Source organism: Pagrus pagrus, assembly GCF_965226575.1.
Source record: "Pagrus pagrus genome assembly, chromosome: 14".
Lineage (NCBI taxonomy): Eukaryota > Metazoa > Chordata > Actinopteri > Spariformes > Sparidae > Pagrus > Pagrus pagrus.
The window spans coordinates 25,131,186-25,152,543 of NC_140198.1; the positions used below are offsets into that span (position 1 = coordinate 25,131,186).

Below are 21,358 nucleotides of genomic sequence, written 5' to 3' on the forward strand. Positions count from 1 at the left end.
TACCCTTCACATTCTACAAAAGTACAGTGGCCAAGTATGCAAACACTCATGACCCTGCTCTAGATGTCATAAACGTACTAAATATAATTAGGGCTGCAAATATGACGATGATATTGTTTATTTAGTTATTTAGTTGTATAGCAAATCACAGCCTTTACTGGACTATTTTTCACTCGTCATTTTGACGATTCTTTGCGTTCTTCTGCAAGGCATGGATGAAGGCAGGAAATTTGCATCTGGATATAGGCTTATTGCAAAGCCCTAAGTGAAATAAACCTTCAATGTAAGGACGCAGTTGCAGCTCGAATCAGAGGGTAGGATGATCTTATCAGCTCTTTCACAGTGTGAGCAAGTGCACTGTAGAGAAGAACCAAAACACACCAGCTTAAGTCTGAGCAAATCCCATCCTTTTATCAGGGAATGAAAACTAATGGGAAACAGGGTAATGAACATCCCCACACAGAGTTCACTCACATATAATTTAAAAGGAGTTTTAGGGTCATCCTGGCCTATAACGGTCAATACCATATAATCTTGATTTCATTTCATTTCATTCATTGGTTTATGTGTAACTTTAATACATTCAGAATTAGACTTGAATGAAAAATGCTTCATTGTTAGTAACTGTCCTTATTTATAATGTTCCTCGATGTCTGAAATAATTTAAGAGAATTGCAAGTACTTCAACTTAAATGTGAAAACATTAACTATGGCATAAAATTATCTGAACATGTTTGTATTTTTCCATCATTATTGTTCTATAGCATATGGACCCACTGCAACAGTTGCAATATATCAGGCATAGATATGATATGGGTCGCAAAAATCAAAAACATTTTCTGTGCAACTCTTGCTCAATACAAATAACAGCCCTAGTGAGGAAGTTGTCTTGCTCATTTAAGCTGATCCATAGCAGACAGTCATCCAGCTTAAAGCACACAATGCTTTCTCGTAAGGAAGCTGAGTCAAACTGAGCAAATTCCAGTTAAAAACCATGAAATTGAGGGTATGGTTGCTACTGAATCTCTCAGAGACAGAACCAGCCAGCAGATTTGAACTATTCCTAATGACCACAAGGGAGTCCCATCTGTTGATTTAACCGGTATGCTCTTCCTTCAAAGGAAAGCAGCATCTTGCTCAGCAGAAACAAGCCGTTGTGTGTCAGTGTGTGTATCCCACACATGTACAGTTCAAGGCAGGGCAGGGAAGGATGTGCTATGTAATGTGCTGAGGCTTGCAGCACTTCAATGCAGTGCTCCACAACAGGAAACCAGGGACCCATTGTCTACCAGCACTGAAACAACAGGCCTGCCCAGTTCTGCCTCCTCCACTACCATGTGACACTAGTGGGGGACATGTGACCATAGATAAGAGGGGATGGAGGGGGTTGAAGGAAGGAATGCATGGGTTTCTGGACCCCATCCATCTCCATCTTCACTCCAGGCCAGTTCTGCTGAGGTGGTTCTGGGACTGCAGTTTCCTTTTTTCCGCCAGATGCAGGCTTTATCTTACATTTAAACAGTGCTGCAGAATGTCAAGTGTTCAGCAGATCTGTATCCTCAACTGCCTGTCACGAGATATCAGCTGGTCAGTCACTAGCACAGTTCAAAGTGCAACATGCAAACCTTGTAGGTGATATTTAAAGAGCATGGCACACTCTTCCCACCAGGAAGAGAGTGGGTACAGGTATGTGGCAAGAACAAATTAATTTTACTATCCAACACCACTGAAAATAAATCTGAATTATGCACATTTAGTGTGGGCACTTCAAGATTTCAAGTCACATCATTTCTGAATATTCAGGGAACTGAATCCTTTCTCAGACCAGAGACATCTAATTTACAACTATATGTATACATTTGGCAACCAGTTAAATTGTTTCCTTTCATAGAAGTATTCTAGGCAAATTTGTAAAAAATTATGGCTTGCATTTAATAATAAAACAATGGTGCTGCCCAATCATACACTGCTACATGGTATTTGAGGAAATTTATTTTGTAAATGGTCTGGGACTTATTTTATACCTTGTGGTTATAATAACATCTTATTCACAAAGTTAACTGTTAGTATCGGAGGATACTGTGCCCAGAAGGTACTAGCTCCTAATGGATGTTTACGATGGACAGATAGGGTCATAATTGTAGTCCGTAAAATCTTTTGTTAGAAATGACAGCCTAACTGTGCAAATAAGAAAAAGAAATAAGAAAAAAGGTGATAGTTATGTACACTATTGCTAGGTGTTCCAGGAGACGCTCCAAAAAGTGAACTACATATTAAACATTTAACAAAAAGGTTGTTGGTGGGTGTTTTGTAATACTTTTAGCCAGAAGAGCTAACTTGTGACATGTTTGGTAAACATAAAAAATTACTGTGTATACCTAGAAAGCATCCATGTATGAAGAGAAACTAAATAACAGTAACATGTCATTAAAGACTTGTATGTGAAATACTTTGCTGAATTAACACACTATTTGATAAGCTTAAGCTTTTGCTTTTCCCTTCACAAATCATCAACAGTGCGTATTTTGGCACCGGAAAGGAAAGCTGGCTTGTCAAACCCTGCTGGCTAAATACTGTTTGCAAGGGAAGCCTTTGTCAACACAGAATGGGCACCATGTTGTCATTATATGAATCCAAGAGCCATTTTTAATGATTACAGACAGCCAACTCCCAAACAGGGATAGGTATCAAGGAACAGATTTCAATTGAGACGGGTTGCTGATTGGTCAGAACAGTAACATTGATAAGTTCTTGGGCATTAGGTGCTGCTCCTGGTGTTTGATCATCATTCATTCATTTATTAATTGTTACATATTTTCCTTGTTCGCTAGGAGAAGTGTACAGAGAGGACTGCATGACAAACTGCTTGCATTTATCATGTTGTGTGAGAAAAGATGGCTTTACAGGCAGAATATTTTACTTGACACTTCTGCAATTAAAATTCTTTAACTAGAGTCTACACTACACTATATAAATGGATGATATATAAAAATGCAAGCTATGCAAGTTGACCGGATGACAGAAGACACACAATTGTGAAAAGTTGGAGGGGGAGGGAGGAAGACAGAGAGGCCAACTAAAACACTTACTTTTATGCTCCTATAGTTAGTCTACATCTGGCTCTTTGTATTAACTCCCTACACTGGGCCCAGAAATATCTAAATAATGTAGAAAATGGCAATGTATGAACCATGCATATAAGCTTTATTAAGAACATTAGGATACAATAAATGACTAATTGGCATTATTTTAAATCAATTGGTAAAGTAAACAGTCTAGTTAAAAAAACAACACTGCAGTATTTAAACCTGCTTTGCTTAGCCGGTATGCTGTAATAGCTGAGTGAAAAATCATGACAGCACCAAAGAAGAACCATAGGCTGATGTCAGGTTGGCCTCTCCAGGATCCTGTGACTCTACTGTACCCACGAGCTTGGAGAACTTTCCTCCTGTGAGGAGCCATACCAGCATCTAAAGCAGGCTATTACTTGACTGACAGTCTAAAAGACAAATGGACAGAATCCTGAGGCCAAACTAATCAGAAATGAGCCAACACCCAAAAACCGCATTTGTGATTATTAACATTAATTGTGATTGAAAAATGTATTCTGTTATAGATTTTAGGTCATATCGTCCAGCTCTAATATTGTGCATCATCTGCTCAAGCAATGTATTCTGTGAAACATGCATGAAACAGCATATGCAGGTCATGCATTAGTGATAGGAGCTGGAGGTCTCTTGTGAGTTGATTAGTCACACGAAATGACCTTGAATGCTGCTCCAATGACACAAATCAGAGAAAGCACACTTCAGTCACAGTCTGACTGTTCATATCACTGAGAACTACAGTGACGTATGGTATGTAACTGAACTAAACTGCAACAAGTTATTGTATTATTATGAAGAAGATATACATAAAAGTTAAACATATAAACAAGTATAAATGACAAAAAGGAACTATACTGGTTTCTTGAATGAAATATAATTACATTTGAAATCTACTAGTGTAATTTCACTGCAGATGTAGAGTCAGGGCACGGATGCACAAGACTTTCTCTTGACTGAAGATAAAATATTAGTTCAATTTAAATGCACAGTTCCCACAGTACTTCAACAGTTCTGTATTGCTCTCTCTTTTCACTCCCACTCCCGTAATCAGAAGGACTTAACAAAGGACTCAAAAATCCATCCATAATAATTTCAATGTAGCTGTATGAACAAAAGACCTTTGCATAGCTTTGTGAAGCTCAGTCTCTCACAATCTTTTGTGATAGGCCTACATATTAACTCATCAACAGCTATAATCACATTAAGTATGGCAATTACAATGAGTGCTGAGCTGCACTGTGACACTGGTGAAGTTTTTCAGGAATTCTTACACATATCTTGTTTTAGCATCATCAACAGCAAAGAAAAATTTGAAAAAAAGTGGCTAAATCTGACAGCCTCAACCTTGCTATTCCTGTGAGATGTGTCAGATTAAAAGTTTTGTAGTAGCTGGAAGATATAGTCAGACTAGGAGGCCTGGGTTCATTCACACTGTTGAACTGATACTGAAAGTCACATTTAACTCCAATAGTACTGACCCTGACCTCTGACCTCTCTTCAGGGATCAGTGTTGAAGCACTGTTATCATTACCGAGTGCTGAGCAGAAAGCCTCTTAAAATTAAGAAATACCAGAGAAACGACAGGATCAGCCTGGAACACTACTAAATTGTCTAGGCCCAAAGTCATCAGTCTCATAAAGCTGCAAGGCCCAAAGCTTTCTGTGTTCAAACCAGGCTAGAAAACAAATACAAACACTGAATAAACAAATGGTTTCTTGAACCCGAGAGGTAGACGGATCACATTTCTCATTTGAAGCTTGGCTGAAACACCAAAAGTCTCTATCATTTATTCATCACATCTTGAAAGTCAGCAATCCAGACTGAACCCACACGCTTGGGAGCTGTGACTGTTTCTACTTCCTCAACCTGACCAACCGGCAGTTTGATTGGGGTTATAGTAAAGGTGTGGCCTTTTAAACCAAGAAGCAAGCACAGTCCAGATAATACACCGGGCTGCACAATCAAGGAAAACACCTGTTTGTCTAGTAGTACAAAACTGTGTAATATCAGCTGTATTACTGCCAGATCAGAGGGGGAGCTTTCCTCACAGATAACAGAAGAAGAATGAAACAGAAGTCATTCTCAGTGAATGTTTGAGTTTAAGCCAACTTTGACAAAGTCATTCAACATGAGAAGCCGGACAGCTATCAAGCCAACACATCACATGACCATTTCTACAACCAGCCAACGTGATATCCACCTGAGGTCGGACACTCTCTTTCAAAGTTAATTACAGGACGATGCATATTTCATAGCATGTCAACGTCACACAAACAACTTGACTGTAAAAGTTTAAATATTTCCACTTTTTATTCGGCTGTCACATTACTTTGAGCCGACAAGTGCAAAGAATGCAAGTCAACCATGTCAGTACACGTAAGTTGCTGAGATAATGAATGAGGAATTACATTTAGAGTTATTTTACCAATCATCCTTATCGCAGGATTGACAGTGACCATCTGTACTAGAGCAGTGAGTAACGTCTCTACGAGGAAACGAATACTTTTTCTGAGAATGTGTTCATGGTCGATATAACACAAGAGAGGATTAGGTTAACACAACCTGTCTTCTGGCGATTTAATAGCAATATGTATGTACCTTCTGTCTCTGTGTTGTAGACTTTTGTCATTAATAACATGAACAAGGGTGGCTAGTCAAAGTGTTAGCAAGGAGGCTAAATGCTAACTAAGATAAACGTCATCCACCCTGTCAGGCTAGTTAGCATAGCTCGCAAAAGCTAACTTAGCTTGTTAGCAATCCTTAACTTGTGTTTGAAAAGTCTCTGGAGCAAATGAGAATCTCGTAGCGGTTGCGACTAATAGACAAACTTTACCTAACAATTTAACCATCCATTCATCCACATACCTGCAGGTGCTCCTGAAAGCGAATAGGCAGGATCTGAGCCATGGCGGTTCCTCTCTCACTCTCCTCCGGTTTCTACTAATGCTAACAAACTAAGGCTTCTTCTCTCAGATCCTAGCCGGACAGCCAGGGAGCCTCTATTCTAAAGTCTAAATCAATTAATTCTAAGCCTTGTGTAAAACGCACTGTCGGTGTGATGGTACTTTTTTATTCGTCCCTAAACTGTTTACTTGCGGGCTTCCCCTGGCTAACGACTGACTGCCACTACACCGACTCCCTGGACCTGCAATGGCGGTGGAGGTTGGTCAGCAGAGAAAACATCCCGGAAATGGAAGTGCACTCAATAAGGCGGATGGATACGCAGTCACACTTTGTAAAAAGTGCGTTATGGCGTATAAAATTACGATCTAACTCGCTAATTTACAGTGTTTAGCATTCACTTTGAAATTAAAAATAGCGTCACAAGACTCCAACATAAAAATATACGAGGAGAAATGTAAAATGGGAGAACTACTTCTTTCTATTCGCCCTTTGATTTTTGCCACATCATTCGTCTTTGTAAATTAACGTCAGTCCTACGTGTTGTACACTTGTTCCTCTCAGCCAATCAGAACACACTGAGCTCAAGCCAGAAATTCAACTTTTTCTTGAACTCAGAAACCATCTTTTCATCAGAATTATGTTTCATATGCTTCCAGTCAGTGTGCTTCACATTCTCTGTCATCGTGTGATCTTAAATCACCCTGGCTTTCACCTTTCATCTACACCGATGACCCACATTGCTGTCAAAATGTCAATGACAAACCTTTTATAGATACATTAACAGGTGCATGCAGCATGTGTGTGGTAGTGTCCCAGTATATATAATGTTGCATTTATTAAAACGGTTTACATTTCATGTAGATAAGCAGACAGCTTCATACTAACATTGTTTTCCTGCACCAACTATAACTCCATAGCTAAAGCTTGCAAGCAAAGCAGTATTATAATGTGAACCAAATGTTCCGTCTTGCACTGAAATATAACTTCAAATATAAGAATTAAGTCTCTGTTCATGGCTTCTTCTCAAGACAATCTGAGAATTAAAATTATAGGCTATAAAATAGTGACATCTTCATGAAATTCTGTCAGCAGAATGTGTGTGTTTTGGTCAGAATCGTGCAAGATCTGTCGGGTGGAGTGTGCACCAAAGTGATCATTTCCCTTTTTTACATCCACAATTTCTGTTGGCAGCTGTTACCTTATTGCTCAACGTAAAACTGAATTCTGGGAAAGTTGTTCCTCAAATGAGCTGACTCTTGAGCGGAGTTGTCATTCTGCTGAGTTAGCAATTATGGCTTCTGAAGGAAAGAGTGGTCACAGGAAAATTAGCACATAGTATTTTTTCACACATCATGTCTGGGGAATTAAGTAACTTCCTCACACTTTTTCCTGCAAGAACATCATAAAATATATAATATAATATAATATAATATATTACATAGTGATACTGTACAGTTTAAGAACAAATGATCAAAGTCGATACAGAAGAACCAGAGATATTGCCTTTTTTATTCAATGCATTATTCTTCCTTTTCAAAACCTGGCACTTACATTACCCACAATGCAATTTAGCCAGTGTGACATCACTGGAGTTAATTTAACAGATTACATGCAGTGTCCTCTAAAAGGCTTTGTACTACTTTTTCACACATGCAGTAGTAGCCCCCAAGACATGTAAACACACTTAAATGTGTAAAATAGGTTAAATTACCCTTTAAATCCATATGGTATAGATATTGAGATGGGAATCAAATGAAGGACCAGATTAGTGCCAAAAATCTACTCTAAGCAGGGCTGACATTTCAGTTAAGTTATTACGCATAAATGACATAAACAAATACAGTAATTGCAGATTCATTAACAGCCAAAAAACTATTTTCAAAAACATCAATGAAATGTTATTAAACTGGGCCAGAAATTATGTTGAATTTCTTTGAGATGTTGTTGCTTTTCTGTGGCTTCATAATAATGAAATGTCCCAAGAGCATCGGAGGAGTCCTACCAGACAACATCTGGATTGGGATCCATCCAGGAGGATCCTCTGGCCAAAGCTACTCAAAAGAAAAGAAAAGAAAAAAAAAAAACATACAAAAACAACCCCAACTGAAACATTTCACAATTGAATTTTAAGGGGAAGTGTTCCTGCATCCCAAACCTGCAACACTGCATCCATATTAAAGAAATCTAGCAGATATCTGGTTTGAAAATCACAATTTTCCCCCAACGTTTTTGATATCCAGCAAACCTAAGGCAAATCCATACAAATATAGAAGTGCAACATCTAAAAGGCCTCAAATATCTGTTCTTAGCACCAAATGTATGAATAAAGCTTCTAAACTCAAAACCTAGATTTTGATTTCTGAACATTTTTGGGCAAGCAATCCTGATTAAAACCCAAATAATTATTTGGCAGTCAAGAGCACAAATGAATGATTTTCAGCAGAGACCATTCTCTACTCAGACGACAGAGTATTGCATGGAGCATAAAAAAAGTAGTTTCCCTATTTATTTATTTTTTATTGAGATTAGATAGATTAGGGACCAAGTCCAGCACACCTGGGCCAAACCAACTCTGCAACTGGTTTGCTGATCTATAGTTTCAGAGGCAGAGGGTGCAGTGGAGGCCGTCCTGAATAGACCATTCACGCTGCTGTTGCCATGGATTCACAGGCTGAGGACACATAAGACTCAGACACAAACAGAGAAGCCATGTGTGTCACGATTAAAGAGTAGCCTTTGGACTCTCTGCAAGGATGTCACACAGGCCTGCTGAGGCTGAATGTAGCCTCAGGCTCCATGTAAGATGAAGGGCATTGCTGGTAATTCTGCAGCATTTGCCCTTGTCTTTCCTTATAGATCCTCTAACAAGACGCCCCTATCACTATTTAATGTATCACGTCTCCTGCAGCTCATCAAGCAGTCGAGTGAGGTCTGCAGAAGAGCAGGCATGCTTGGACCTGAGATATGCGTAGCAAGTGAGCTCATGCTTACAAAAAGGTAACTGTCTCTCTTTTACAGATTTATGACCGTTAGTACACTCCAGTGCTTTGGCAAGGATATAGGCACAGATGGGAGCTCTGTGTCTCCCTGTGGCTGGGAGGATCCCATCAGGGATGACTGAGCGGACTGACACTTGGATCCAGACCCAGGGTTGAAAAGTCCCATAGAAGGCCTATTGGCTCTCCCGTTCTCTCTCTCTTTTTCCCTCTTCTCTCTCTATCATTCTCATTGCTCCACTTAAGGAGGCAGAGGTTAGAGGAATGTCATCACACAAACATGCTGATTACACAAACACTGTCCGTAAATCCTCTCTCTTTTTGTCTGTCATTCAGCAGAGTTAAGTTCATTCAGTTCCCTGTTTCATTGAATGTCTTCGTGCTTAGCTAAACTCTGACACACATGCTTGTACAAATCACCTTGAGTCACCATATTTTCATTTCATTTCTACAAACTATATTGTGGTCTAACCTTTGAACAGCGGTGGAGGTGAAGTTATTAATTGACTGCGTGGGCCTTTGCACCTTGCAGGCAACAGGAGGAGTAGTTTGTTTTAGGTTACAAGTACCTATGCTAACCCAATGAAGTCAAATCATTTTGATGTAAGATCTGAATGGCAAACTTCTCAGAGTTGGGACCTGCTTCTGTTTTTGCACTTTGGTTAAACATATGTTTGAGTCAGTGGCCCTAACATGATTCAAAACCCACAGTGGGGAGGTCAAACCTGTTCTCTCCAAAAATAAACACTTTACTTTTAGAGCTTGTATTTGACTAACTTTGTCACAAACACTAAATGTGATCAGGTAACAAAAAACACAATTTTCCAGGCATTTTAAATTGACCTTAAATGTCATTTCAATAACAATGGTAAACCAGTTGTCAGTGCAGACACATTAGGATGTTGTTGCCATCTAGTGGACTGAGCCCTCAATTAGACATAGCTGATTTGATACAGTTTTAATTAGTTTGAGTGTCTCGTGTTCAACTGGAAACTGATAAAATGAACCATAAAGTGTGCTTTTTATCATCTCTCCCAATCTTTTTGTTCAAACAGACATGCACATACTATTGCTACCTAAGTTCATAGGAGATACAGAAGTAGGTGACAGGTCATGCCAAGTTTGTGTGTGTAGTTTATGGTTTTGGTTTGTTACAACTTGCTTTTGGTCAGAAATCATTAATAAATAATGAATTTGCATGTAAAGAATGTTTTTGTTTTTTGTTTTTTTTACCAGGAATGTCAGTAGAAACTGAATTCTGGAGTCCTGTCATGTTGATATCTTATTGTTTAGTCTGTTACACAGAAAAGCACAATGGAGTGAACCGTCATCCTTTTTTTTATCTTGAGCTCTATAAACATTAAAATGCTGAAAGTCATCACTTTACTGTAACTTTCATATCTCCTAACATTTAATCTAGAGAAAAACGGGTGCTGTCTGTTGAATGCTGTCAAAGAGGCATCACAATCAATTAAGCTTAAAAAAATGGAAGACTAATATGGTGAAATGACAAAACATGGACCCAGTTAATAAGCTCCTATCTCTAATACTGTATCTGTTAGTGTTGCATGGCTTCCTGGAACCCTTCAAGTGAAAAAGATATGACCGGTGGTAATGTTTTGATTTCTCATCAGCCTCCTTCATCCTCCTCTTCTCTGTATTTCCAGTCTATCAGTTCTTATGCTCATCATCAGCACAACTCCTCTTGCTGCAACATCAGCTGAACTATAAATCACTACTATGTTGCTTTATTGGGAATGTTGATCTGTTTGTGTAACTTGTCACTGAGCTTTGGCCTTGGCACCGACAGTCAGTCATTGACGTGATTCTCATGGGAACAACAACAAGTTCTTCTCCAGAATAAAATGAAAAGTCACTCATTGAGACAGAACAATAAGGAATGTTTGGTACTATCAGTTCACTGACAATGCAAAGCAGATATACTGTAGGTATGTGTGCTCATAATTTCACACACGGATTAAACATTAAGCCTGGTGTCCCTCAAAGGGAGGAGTCTCTGTGTGGTCGGAAATAAATGTTTGGGCATACAGTACTCCCACATTCACATCATCCGTCCATGAGGTAGACTACTGACCTGATGGGAAAGAGACACAGCATGAAATCGAGTACAGGTAATACACTCAATTCAATCCTTGTGAAGCGTCCTAAACTTTGTTTTCCAACTATCTTACATGAGCTGTATCACTCATTGTCCTTTTGGTCTGTATATTTAATTGTATTTCTACGTTTTTTAAATAATATTTCCAACTCTTGGTGTATTTTTCATTCCTGTGCCATATTTGTATTCTACTGTGCTGCATTCAGGATCAAATTTGGATTTGGATAGATTTTAAATAGAACACTTGACTTGTTGAACAAATTAGGTACATCTGTCCGGAGAGTGCCTCCAAGATTAACAAAAGAAATCTAATTGTGATCATCATTCTTGACTCTCCTGGGCCAATTGTCACTATTTAACAGACCTGGTTAAGCTTCAGCATGCTGGTCTGTATGTGTAAATAGAGGACCACTGTGCCCTAGAACATTTAAAAGAAGGTTTACGGTGGGGAAAAGCAAACAGTGACCCATTAGCTGTACCGAAGTGCCTGTGGTATGAGCTATTCAGGAGAGGGGCTGCTTGGCCATGTAGATGTAATGTCAGAGATGGACTTCATACGGGAGCAGAGTGTTACTAAATGGGTCACATTATTAGAACACTTTGTTTTTTTACTTCAAACTGTGTCCAAGAAACAAGGACTCAGTGTCACTGACATGATGAGCCAAACAGATAAACAGTGCAGAGGACAGTGGCAGTTTAGATGTTTTCATCGCTCCCAGTGGCCACTATGGGGAGATGCAAATTACTCATGACCAAATTTACATTAAGTTTAGTTTTATTGAACCTTTAGGTGTGGTTGGCCGAGCATTCTCTTTTACAGCAAAGCCCTGTTAACGTCTTTGTAGAATAACTAAAACAAACGAATGACCTGACTTGACACAACCTGTGACTTGACTTTCCCATGAAAAAATGATTTGGGACTTGCTTGAGACTTGTACCAAATGACTTGAGTGCGTGGTAAATAAATATCAGAAGGCTATCAATATTTTCATATTTCAATAGTTTCATGAGACCACTGTACTCACAGCAAAGGCAGGTTTTTGCTGGATCATTTCTGGTTCAAGGCTGGGTCATCAACCAATCACTGAAGCAAGCTTAGTACAGGCAAGGAGGAGCAAGGATGAGTTATGGCAATTCACCAGCAAGGCCTTTGTAGTTTAATAAGTGCCGATAGTTATTACTACTCAGACAGGGAAGGCCGACCACCTTCATCCTGTAGATTGCAGTGGTGAGTGTTGCGATCATCATCAGCAATACACCAGAGTGTGAAAAATGTTGTCAAGGGCGGCAGCATGTTGACGTCCTAATAATCCAGACCTGAGAGGAAATCGGCTTCAGTCACACTTCTGAAACAGGAGTTACTATGTGAATTTTTCATTTTTGTTTTATTTCATTTGTAAATACTATTTTCATATTAATACATTAATTTTGCAGTGTATTAAAGGAGAGGTGTAATTTCTGACTACAGCTGCCAATTTCTCTATGGCTGATTATACAGAGTCAGCACACAGTATTAAACCGTATCATCTGTCTAAACATGAATTTTACACTCAGACGCAGACAAGACAACCTTTTTTATATAAATGGTGAACAGGACAGGGCCCAAAATGGATCCCAACCTGGATACTGAATAAGAATGGGTAAAAATGAATTCATAACTTGTTAAACCAAGGATTCATGCCCTTTATGTAAGAGGAATATTTTTTAAACCTATGAGGTGTCATGAACTTATTGTCAAACAAATCTTGCATTGTTCGTACCCGTCATTGAAACTTGTTCAGTGGATGATGGCTGACCTTTTCCACATGAGAAAGTGCAGTGTGTACCAGAATGTTTTTCATTTGAAGATCTGGGTGTATTTTCCCCTGATAAAATATCGCCATCTCAGTTCTTCTGATTCAATAATCCACTTACACAACAAGTATTGATTTATATAAAAATGCTGATCGACTGACTGATAGAGCAAGTGCCAGATCCTCCTGCCAACTTTTCTTTATCTGTCACATATTTACTCGACATCTGCAACTTCAATGTTTTATAATTCCCTCCCCTTTAAGAGAGGACAAAGACTAAAGATAATCACACAAAGTCAAACCCTGTTTTATGGTGCCTCAGCTGATAGTTAAAGTCAGCACATGTCATCCAAGGATCTTACTGTTTAGTAGACAGGCGCACGGAGACGTTCACAGAGCTGTAAGTTCAAATTAATATTCCCTAATGTGATTAAAATCAATGATCATGTTGTGTTTTGTCACTTGTGTTGCTGTGTTGAAAATGTTGATCTGGAGTGTGTGGTACTAATGCTGAGATAAAATGAATACAGTAACTACGTCATACTGTATATGTTGGTATATATGGTAAATATGTATGGAAATGTGTGAATATTGAATTTCACTGCCTGAACTTGATGCTGTTAAAGCAATTAAATTGATACAATTTGTGTTTTTCAAGGTTTGGTGGAAATCATAGGGTTGACACAGTAAGTCTGCTCTTCATCTAACCCATATTCATTTTTATTTCTATTTATTCATTCATACATTTTATTATTTCACTCTCAGTTCAAATTTAGATGTGAACACTGTACTGCTACTACTTATAAAAATAATGTTAAGATGATCAGGCACAGCATGGATCTGAGTTGGACATTTAGACTGAAAGACAGAATTGTAGCATTTATAGCTGCCCACAATCATATCACTTTAGGATAATGTATTGTAGGTACTGTACAGCATGAATTTAAAAACTGTAATTGACTCAGCTGAGCATGTTGACTTTTGGAACTTAGTAATCTTCAAGACTTTGGGCCCGAGATAAGGCCAAATATGCAGAGATAAATGCTGTTAATGTGTTGATAATAAGAGGGACGGTGAGGGTAATCTGCACTGAAAACTGTAATGTAATTGTAATTGATGCAATTGATCGATGGCTTTCATTGAAATTCAGAAAAACAAATATGGCATTTTTATTACATAGATATTTATCCGCTTAAATGTTAAGTTTAAGTTTAGAGGGTCATAACAAAAGGAAAATGCTGCTTTTGTTTCTCATAGATTGTAACTTAAACTTAAGCCCCACATCTCTCATCTCTCCCTTTGCAGGAAATTTAAATTCAATCCAAAAGAGGGCATAGACAACCCAGTGATGGTCATCACAGATGACGCAGGTATCTTGCATACAAATTACCTTCAGTGAATCAGACGATAGTGAAACTCTGTTCAGGGAAGGTATGACTTTTCTGTCTCTTCCGGCTCAGACTCTGTGTCAACACCCAGCCCACGTCTGTGTGTTCTTAAACGAGAGGAGGGGGAGTCCTACGGCTTCCATCTGCGGGTGGAGAAAGATCGACAGGGTCACATCATCAGAAATGTAGTGTCAGGAGGGGTGGCGTGCCGCAGTGGCCTTCAAGATGGGGACAGGCTTCTGGAGGTCAACAACTGCTATGTTGATGATGTTCCTCACCCTGAGGTAAGATGAGCTCACTATCACTACATTATTAAACTCACAGAAACCTCTACAAAGGTGACAGGATCCAAGCGGTGACTGTGAGCCTGTTTTATGAATCAGGTGGCGAGGAAGATAAAGCTAAGTGGACACCAGCTATGTTTGTTAGTGCTGAATGGGGAGGAGTATGAGCGGGCTCTGTCCAGAGGTCAAGACCTCCACGATCTCACCAGAGCGCAGAAGGGCGAGGGCTGCAAACCGCCCAGACTCTGCCACATCACCAGGGATCATGTTTCAGGTCTGGGCATCAACTTCGTACCCGTGGAAGGTAACACTACTTCTAGTAATCACAGGTCCAAGGTCCCAGATTAGATGTCCATCAGAAGTCTGTGCAGTGTAATGCAGTCACTCCTCCTGTTTCTGCTCTGTAGGAGAGAAAGGTCGCTTCTCTGTGAGCCTGGTGGCAGGAGGGGCAGCTGAAAAGGCCGGGGTGTGTAAGGGAGATCGCTTGGTTTGGATGGACGGAGCAACAGTGTCTGATCTGACGCACTCTGCACTCAGCAGGATGGTATGTGTCAGCCCCTTTCTGTAATCAGCATTACAAACGTACAGCCACTCTTTTGCTGTACTTTTTTTCACTGCCATTCACTCCAAAACTGGTTATCAAAGGAACAGTTCACCCAAAAATGAAAATTCAGGCACCATCTACTCACCTTCATGATGACAGAATGTCAGGTGAAGTATTTTAGTCCACAAAACATATCTGGAGCTTCACAGCAAAACAGCTTTATCCAAAACAACTGAAGTAGATGGAGACTTGTTTTAAAAACATAAAAGAACAACTGAAAAGAAAGAAAATGCACACAAAAACCGATCCATTACAATTACAAGATTGAATATATAATGTCCAACCTTGTCTGGCAGTAATAAATAATGTTTTGCTGTAGATGAAAAAATGCGGCAATCACATCACCATCCTAGTAATTGACAGCGAGAGCGAGCAGAACTACATGCGACAGAGAATCCCAATCCTGCCCACCATCGCTGTTCAACATAACCTGCCTTATAGAGCCCGGAAACTCCACCTGGTCTGTGGGTCTGAGGGCTACGGCTTCCTCCTTCGGATGGAGAAGTCTCCAACAGGACGCAAATGTGAGAGAACACAGGGAACACATAAATCCAACACGTGCTTTCTAGACTTTAGTCTTTGATTTAAATATCTCTCTGTGTTTGAATACTAGATCATGTCCTGCGCGAGATGGACAGTGGCAGTCCAGCAGAGAAGGCAGGTATGAAGGATGGAGAGCTGCTGCTTGAGGTCAATGGAGAGTCAGTGGAATCACTGAAGCATGAGGAGATTGTGGACAGAGTGAGACTGAGTGGACGGCAGGTCTCCCTCACCACCATCACTCTGCAGGGGCTGGAGTTTTACATTAAGGTGGGAATCACTTCACCAGATATACATTTTTTAATCAAATGTTTAGGATCACACCCACCTTAGAGCCAAACAAAAAGCATTATTTAATAGATGAAGAAATTTTTTTCCAAAGATTATTCACGTCCAGATAAGGGTAATTTTTTTATATTTTTCTCTTTAATTTGTTTCTGCAGTTGGGTCTATCACCTCTTCTCTTCTGTGAGGACGATGCTGATGAGCGAGTAAAGGAGAGCAGCACACCAGCCTCTGCAGCAGAGCCATCACCACAAAAGGAAATGGATGCCTCCTGTAAACCCAGACCCTGTTCACTCCAAAAAGGCCCTTTGGGGTTTGGCTTTAACCTGGGCTGTGTCCCGCACACTCCTGGGACCTTCATCAGCCAGGTATCAAAGGCAAAAAGAACAAGAAGAGCTCAGGTCAGGATATTTCTTTTTCTGGCAAATGTGGTTATAAACTTTGCTTTTCTCCTTGTAGGTGGCTTTTGGTGGTGCAGGGCAGAGTGCAGGATTACTTGTGGGTGATGTGGTGATGGAAGTCAACGGACAAAATGTGGAGGGGAAATATCTGGAAGATGTGATTATGCTTGTGAAGGAAGGAGGACATTTTCTTTCCTTACTAGTCATGGATAAGACAGACTACAACAAGGTGAAGCAGACCGACACGCCTACCAGAGATAACACTGACAGTGAGGTAAAAACACACAAAAAAATGTTTTTTATATCTTCTTCTACGTAATCTATTTACCAATACGTTGACCATCTTTTCTTATTTGCATCTCAGCAGGAGGAAGAGAATTGTGAGATATCATGTTTGTGAGTGACAAAGACACCATATGCCGACTGAATGAAGAAGAAAAGAAGAAAAACATATTATTGGCCACGATTGCCTTAATCTGATTCCAGAGTTTCACAAAGGAATCCATAACACATACAACAAGCCTAATGAAACTCTAACAGTGTCCCTTGTACACACAACAAAGAAATATTGTGAGGTGTATTTGTGTATGATATGAAATTGTCTTTTGGTTCAGTATTATACATTCAGAATGTAGAACATCTAATCTAATTGCCACACAATGTCAATCAGATAACATACAGAATGAATAAAATTAGGCTCCATAGGGGGCCATGATGTCAATAAACTGTTTCTTATTGTACTGAGGTGCATGGGACCCAGTGGCTGTGTGGACGAAGAAACTGGTGATGGCCCTTTGTTATAATGTTATATGAAAAGTGTTAATTGTATTGTTTTGGGTGGGAGTTGAGTATTAAGTGTGTTTTATGTTTAACACATTACATATAAAATGTTTGTTCTCACAAAGAGTGTATGTTTATTGAAAATGGAGATGACAGCAAATATTGTAGTTATGGAAAAAACCACAACTTTGCTCTATTGTATAACATTTTTATGTGTGATCGTACATATGTGTGTGAATGTTCACCAACCATTTGCCATATCGGACTCCCAAAATTGTAAAAGCTTAAAACATACTATAAATAATAATACTGTAATAAATGTTTTAGCAGAAGTTATGTTATCATAACCCAAGATTTTCATGTAACAGATCGGAGCAAATATATTACAAGATTAAATGATCGTGACATCATTTGGTGTTGCCAAAATCTGGGCTGAGATGTGATCTGATGGATGGCTCATGCTCCAGGGTCTACATTTTTCTCAAGATGGTATCTCACATCTTCTTGGTAAAGTCAGTGTTTAAAACTGGATAACTGTTTGCCTTTAAAAAATTATTGTCCAATTTTAAGCCTATTTAAATGTATCTCACTAATGTCTGTATTAATTACCTTTATCTAGTGTCTAGACTTTTTAGATGGTTCACTGCGCCCTCTTGTGGCCATATTGCGAACATGTAGCTTGTGCATTAGCTGTTTTTTTTAGCCATCATAAATGAACTACTGAATTCGATATATGAACTGTAAGGCTAAATTGTTGGAGGAATAAGCATATACTCAATTCGAGAAACGTCCAAATGTCGCACGACATATAAAAATGTCATTATATAATGTAACCCGTGATTACACAACAAGGTCTGAATATAGCAGGCAGTAGTTTCTGTTCAGGCACTTGTGTGGTCAGCTGCAGTCGGTCCTGTGCTGGTCCTGAGGGTGACTTTCAGGGGAAACAGTTAGCATCGACAAAGGCATCAACATGGCACAGGCTGTACAGAAACTGGTTGCTAAAGTACCTACCCTGGTCGGCGGTAAGTTAATTTGTTGTGCTATTAATCACTACATGTATCCAATAACTGGGAACTGAATTGTAGTTACGTGGGTTGTGAAATCTTTATTGACAAGACAAAGCTAAGGCTAGGCCGACGCTGCCAATTGCACAGAGACTGTCATCAATTGAATGAAGTGGATGTAACACTAGCTAATGCTATTTTGTGTAGTAAACACCGAATTACGATTTCATATTGCTTTTCTCTCTTTGTCTAATTTACAGTTATTTTACCTAGTACGCTTGCTTTGTACTGTTCACACTCAGTAAGTAAACCATATAGCTATGTGGCTAACGCTACAGATCGGCATGCAGGAGCGCTCTGCAGCTTCAGCTAGCTTTGGCCGCAGCAAAGGAAAGCTGCACAGGGCTCATTTGCAATATTTCTTCCAGCCGCTGTCACCTACTCCAAACCCCGGCTATCAACCTTCTGGTACTATGCCCGTGTCGAACTTGTCCCCCCTTCCCCTGCCGAGATCCCCAAGGCCATCTCGGGGGCCGCAAACGTCCTCAAGGGTCTCCAGTCAGGACGCCTCGGTCAGCTCACAGTGAAGGTGCGTGTCCACTACAGTAGTTGACAGAACACTGAGTTCTGGTGGCTGCATGGAGTTCATATAAAATATTGACAGTGGGAGACTTTCTGATATCCTGTTTTGAGCTGAAACAATTTGTCAATTAGTTGACTATGGACATTTTCTGGTTCAAGCTTCAGAAATATAAGATTTTATGGTTTTATTTGTTGCTGTAAACAGCATTAATCCTACTAATAGTATAGGAAACAAAATGTGGACTGTTGCTGTAAAAGTTCATTCAGATTTCGAAACAAATATTACCCATTTATTCCCCATAGATTCAAGCCATGCAAATGCTTCTAGTTTTATTTTCCAAAGTTGTCAGTTTTCAACGGCTGCAACTCCAATTATATTTATTATGATTAATCTGTTGGTTATTTTTAAGATTAATTGATTCATGGTTTAGACCATAAAATGTTTACCAATTGTGACAGTTTCCCAAAGTAAGAAATGACAAGGAGAAGCGGCAAATCCTTTCATTCGAGAGGCTGAAACCCGCAAATGTTTGACGATTTCTGCTTAAAGAAATGTCAAAACGATAAATTGATTTTCAGAATAGTTCCCTTGATATATTCATCAACCAACTTTTGTGGCTCTACAGGTATCCAACACTACCATCCAAATAATAATGGAGTTAAATGGAATTTTCCTTTTGTGATGCTCTCGGCACAAAAAAACCCAGTGGTGGAAAGAGAACTGAAAATCTGAACTCTAGTGCAGTTACATTAGAGAAATATTACTCAATTACAAGTAAAACTACTGGTATCAAAATAACACTTCATTGAAATACCTAAAAGTACAAAGTATTCTTCTCAAACACTACTCAAGAGTATTAGTTACTTTTTAACCATTGGTGTTCAGTGCATCATCAATAGCAGACATTCGATCAAACTCCTGTGTTGTGCTGATCAGTGGTCATGCTCACCTCTCCAGACCTGGGCCTGTTGCAGAGTTTTGTTTTTAGTTTTTTCCGTATGTCAGGGATTTTATTGGCCCGTTTGTGATTGGGTAGCCTTATTGGCTACAAAAATGCAGATGTAAGATTTGGATATTAATTCAAATTGTACTTTAATTATGATTTTAAAAATAGCTGAGTAGATTACATGGTGTGACGCATACGTTAAGTATGAATAAAATTACAGACTTGAAAAAATATTCACAAAAGTATAGGTACCCCCTGTACAGTAATTTAAGTAGTTGTAATTCATTATTTCACCCCTGAAAATACAATATTGAGAATTGTACTTAAAAAAGGTTCCAGGAAAAAATATCTTTGTCATGCAGAGACCTCATTGAGAACATTTTACTTTCTTTTTTTTGTAAAATAGTTGAAAACCTAAATATTGTCCACAGTCAGGTTTATGGATGTGGTGAAGACCATGATGTCAGTAGTACAGCTCACAAAACAAACTGAAATGATGTACATAGGGAGTTATTTTGGCATAGATCTTCCAACTTAGAATATTTTAGCATTGAGCTTATAGTTTTAAAATCTATAACCTGGCAAAATAATTGAATAAATAATTATTATTATAATAATTGCATGCTTAAAGGCCAGTGAAAGCAGTGGGGTGTATTCATCAGTATTCTGTTTTCATTGTTGAAGTCAATGCCATACAAAATGAATCACGACTAAATCAATCTCCAAGTAGAACAATGATGGGAAGTTTGTCGGCGGTGGCTAAATCACTTCTCCAGAAGCAAATTTGAATCTTTTTTTTTTTTTTCTCCCCACAGGATGCTTTCAGGAACGGACTAGTGGCCACTGAGGTGTTGATGTGGTTCTACATCGGAGAGTGCATTGGCAAAGGAGGCATCGTTGGCTATGCTGTCTGAATTTTGGACTGTCATGCTTTTATTTCTTTTGAGCGTTGTATGCTCGACTTCCTGCTAGAATCCTGGGAACTAATAAATATATATCTATTGTTAAACTGAAGTCTTGTTTTCTGAGTCTTTGCCTTTTATATAACATGCATTGATTTAGTGTTGCTTAGGTGTTTGGCATTTGTGTACAGCAAAAAGAAATATAAATGATTAAAGTACTGAGACAGTACCAAGGACGCTTCTGTGAGGTAGGTGGAAAAGTGTTCGTTTTAGTTCATACAAAGGACATTTTGGCAGAGAAGGAAAAGCTCAGATGTAAATAGTAACTGCAGGGGTTTGGTATTGTGAATGCTGGCTCAACTGTCAGGTAACTGCGCCATTGTTATTGGTGGTGACACCTGTGCTCAAAAAGGTAGTAAAATGTTAAAATGTTTGCTGAAACTAGGAGATCTGAAGAAAAAAGAATCGTCCTGCACCTTTGCACTGACTGTTCACCCCATGCCTCCTTTAATAACTTTGCCTACAATGGGTTTGCAATTGTCCTGACCATGTTTCTGAAGTAAGAAACCATCTTGATTTTTACACCCAAAGATACATGTACATAGTGAGCTAGTTTTAGATGTTTTGGAGCACAGTGATTGTACTGTACTGTCCTTTTATAGCTTTATGCAGAGAAATCCAAAGTACCTTTAAATGTGTCTAAAGTTAATATCATGTTT

General features: G+C 39.1%; 3 protein-coding genes across 3 annotated transcripts in view; 2 read left to right on the plus strand and 1 right to left on the minus strand.

Annotated features, from left to right (window-relative positions):
- cltca (clathrin, heavy chain a (Hc)) overlaps window positions 1-6,284 on the minus strand; it is a 34,049-nt gene extending 27,765 nt beyond the window's left edge. The window contains exon 1 of the mRNA XM_084374020.1: window positions 5,973-6,284. Coding sequence (XP_084230146.1) covers window positions 5,973-6,014 — 42 coding nt within the window. The 5' untranslated portion in view covers window positions 6,015-6,284. The remainder of the gene's footprint in view (window positions 1-5,972) is intronic.
- Window positions 6,285-10,900: 4,616 nt separating this feature from the next.
- nherf4b (NHERF family PDZ scaffold protein 4b) lies at window positions 10,901-17,597 on the plus strand. Its single transcript, XM_084373465.1, has 11 exons — window positions 10,901-11,139; window positions 13,578-13,605; window positions 14,225-14,289; window positions 14,380-14,591; window positions 14,691-14,895; window positions 14,999-15,135; window positions 15,515-15,719; window positions 15,809-16,005; window positions 16,179-16,388; window positions 16,480-16,695; window positions 16,786-17,597. Exons 1-11 carry the CDS (start codon window positions 11,106-11,108, stop codon window positions 16,819-16,821), a joined length of 1,545 nt encoding a protein of 514 aa, XP_084229591.1. The 5' UTR covers window positions 10,901-11,105; the 3' UTR covers window positions 16,822-17,597.
- A 481-nt stretch (window positions 17,598-18,078) lies between these two features.
- atp5l (ATP synthase, H+ transporting, mitochondrial F0 complex, subunit g) lies at window positions 18,079-20,751 on the plus strand. The gene is made up of 3 exons (XM_084373467.1): window positions 18,079-18,226; window positions 18,637-18,797; window positions 20,553-20,751. Exons 1-3 carry the CDS (start codon window positions 18,175-18,177, stop codon window positions 20,649-20,651), a joined length of 312 nt encoding a protein of 103 aa, XP_084229593.1. The 5' UTR covers window positions 18,079-18,174; the 3' UTR covers window positions 20,652-20,751.
- The last annotated feature ends 607 nt before the right edge of the window (window positions 20,752-21,358 follow it).

Bases quoted from the DNA above. Each gene is read 5' to 3' on its own strand.
- nherf4b (XM_084373465.1), top strand. From the start codon at position 11,106: ATGGGAAAGAGACACAGCATGAAATCGAGTACAG. The intron at 15,136-15,514 runs GTATGTGTCAGC...GTTTTGCTGTAG, and splicing joins ACTCTGCACTCAGCAGGATG to ATGAAAAAATGCGGCAATCA. The intron at 16,696-16,785 runs GTAAAAACACAC...TTTGCATCTCAG, and splicing joins GAGATAACACTGACAGTGAG to CAGGAGGAAGAGAATTGTGA.
- atp5l (XM_084373467.1), top strand. From the start codon at position 18,175: ATGGCACAGGCTGTACAGAAACTGGTTGCTAAAGTACCTACCCTGGTC. The intron at 18,227-18,636 runs GTAAGTTAATTT...TATTTCTTCCAG, and splicing joins AGTACCTACCCTGGTCGGCG to CCGCTGTCACCTACTCCAAA. The intron at 18,798-20,552 runs GTGCGTGTCCAC...TTCTCCCCACAG, and splicing joins TCGGTCAGCTCACAGTGAAG to GATGCTTTCAGGAACGGACT.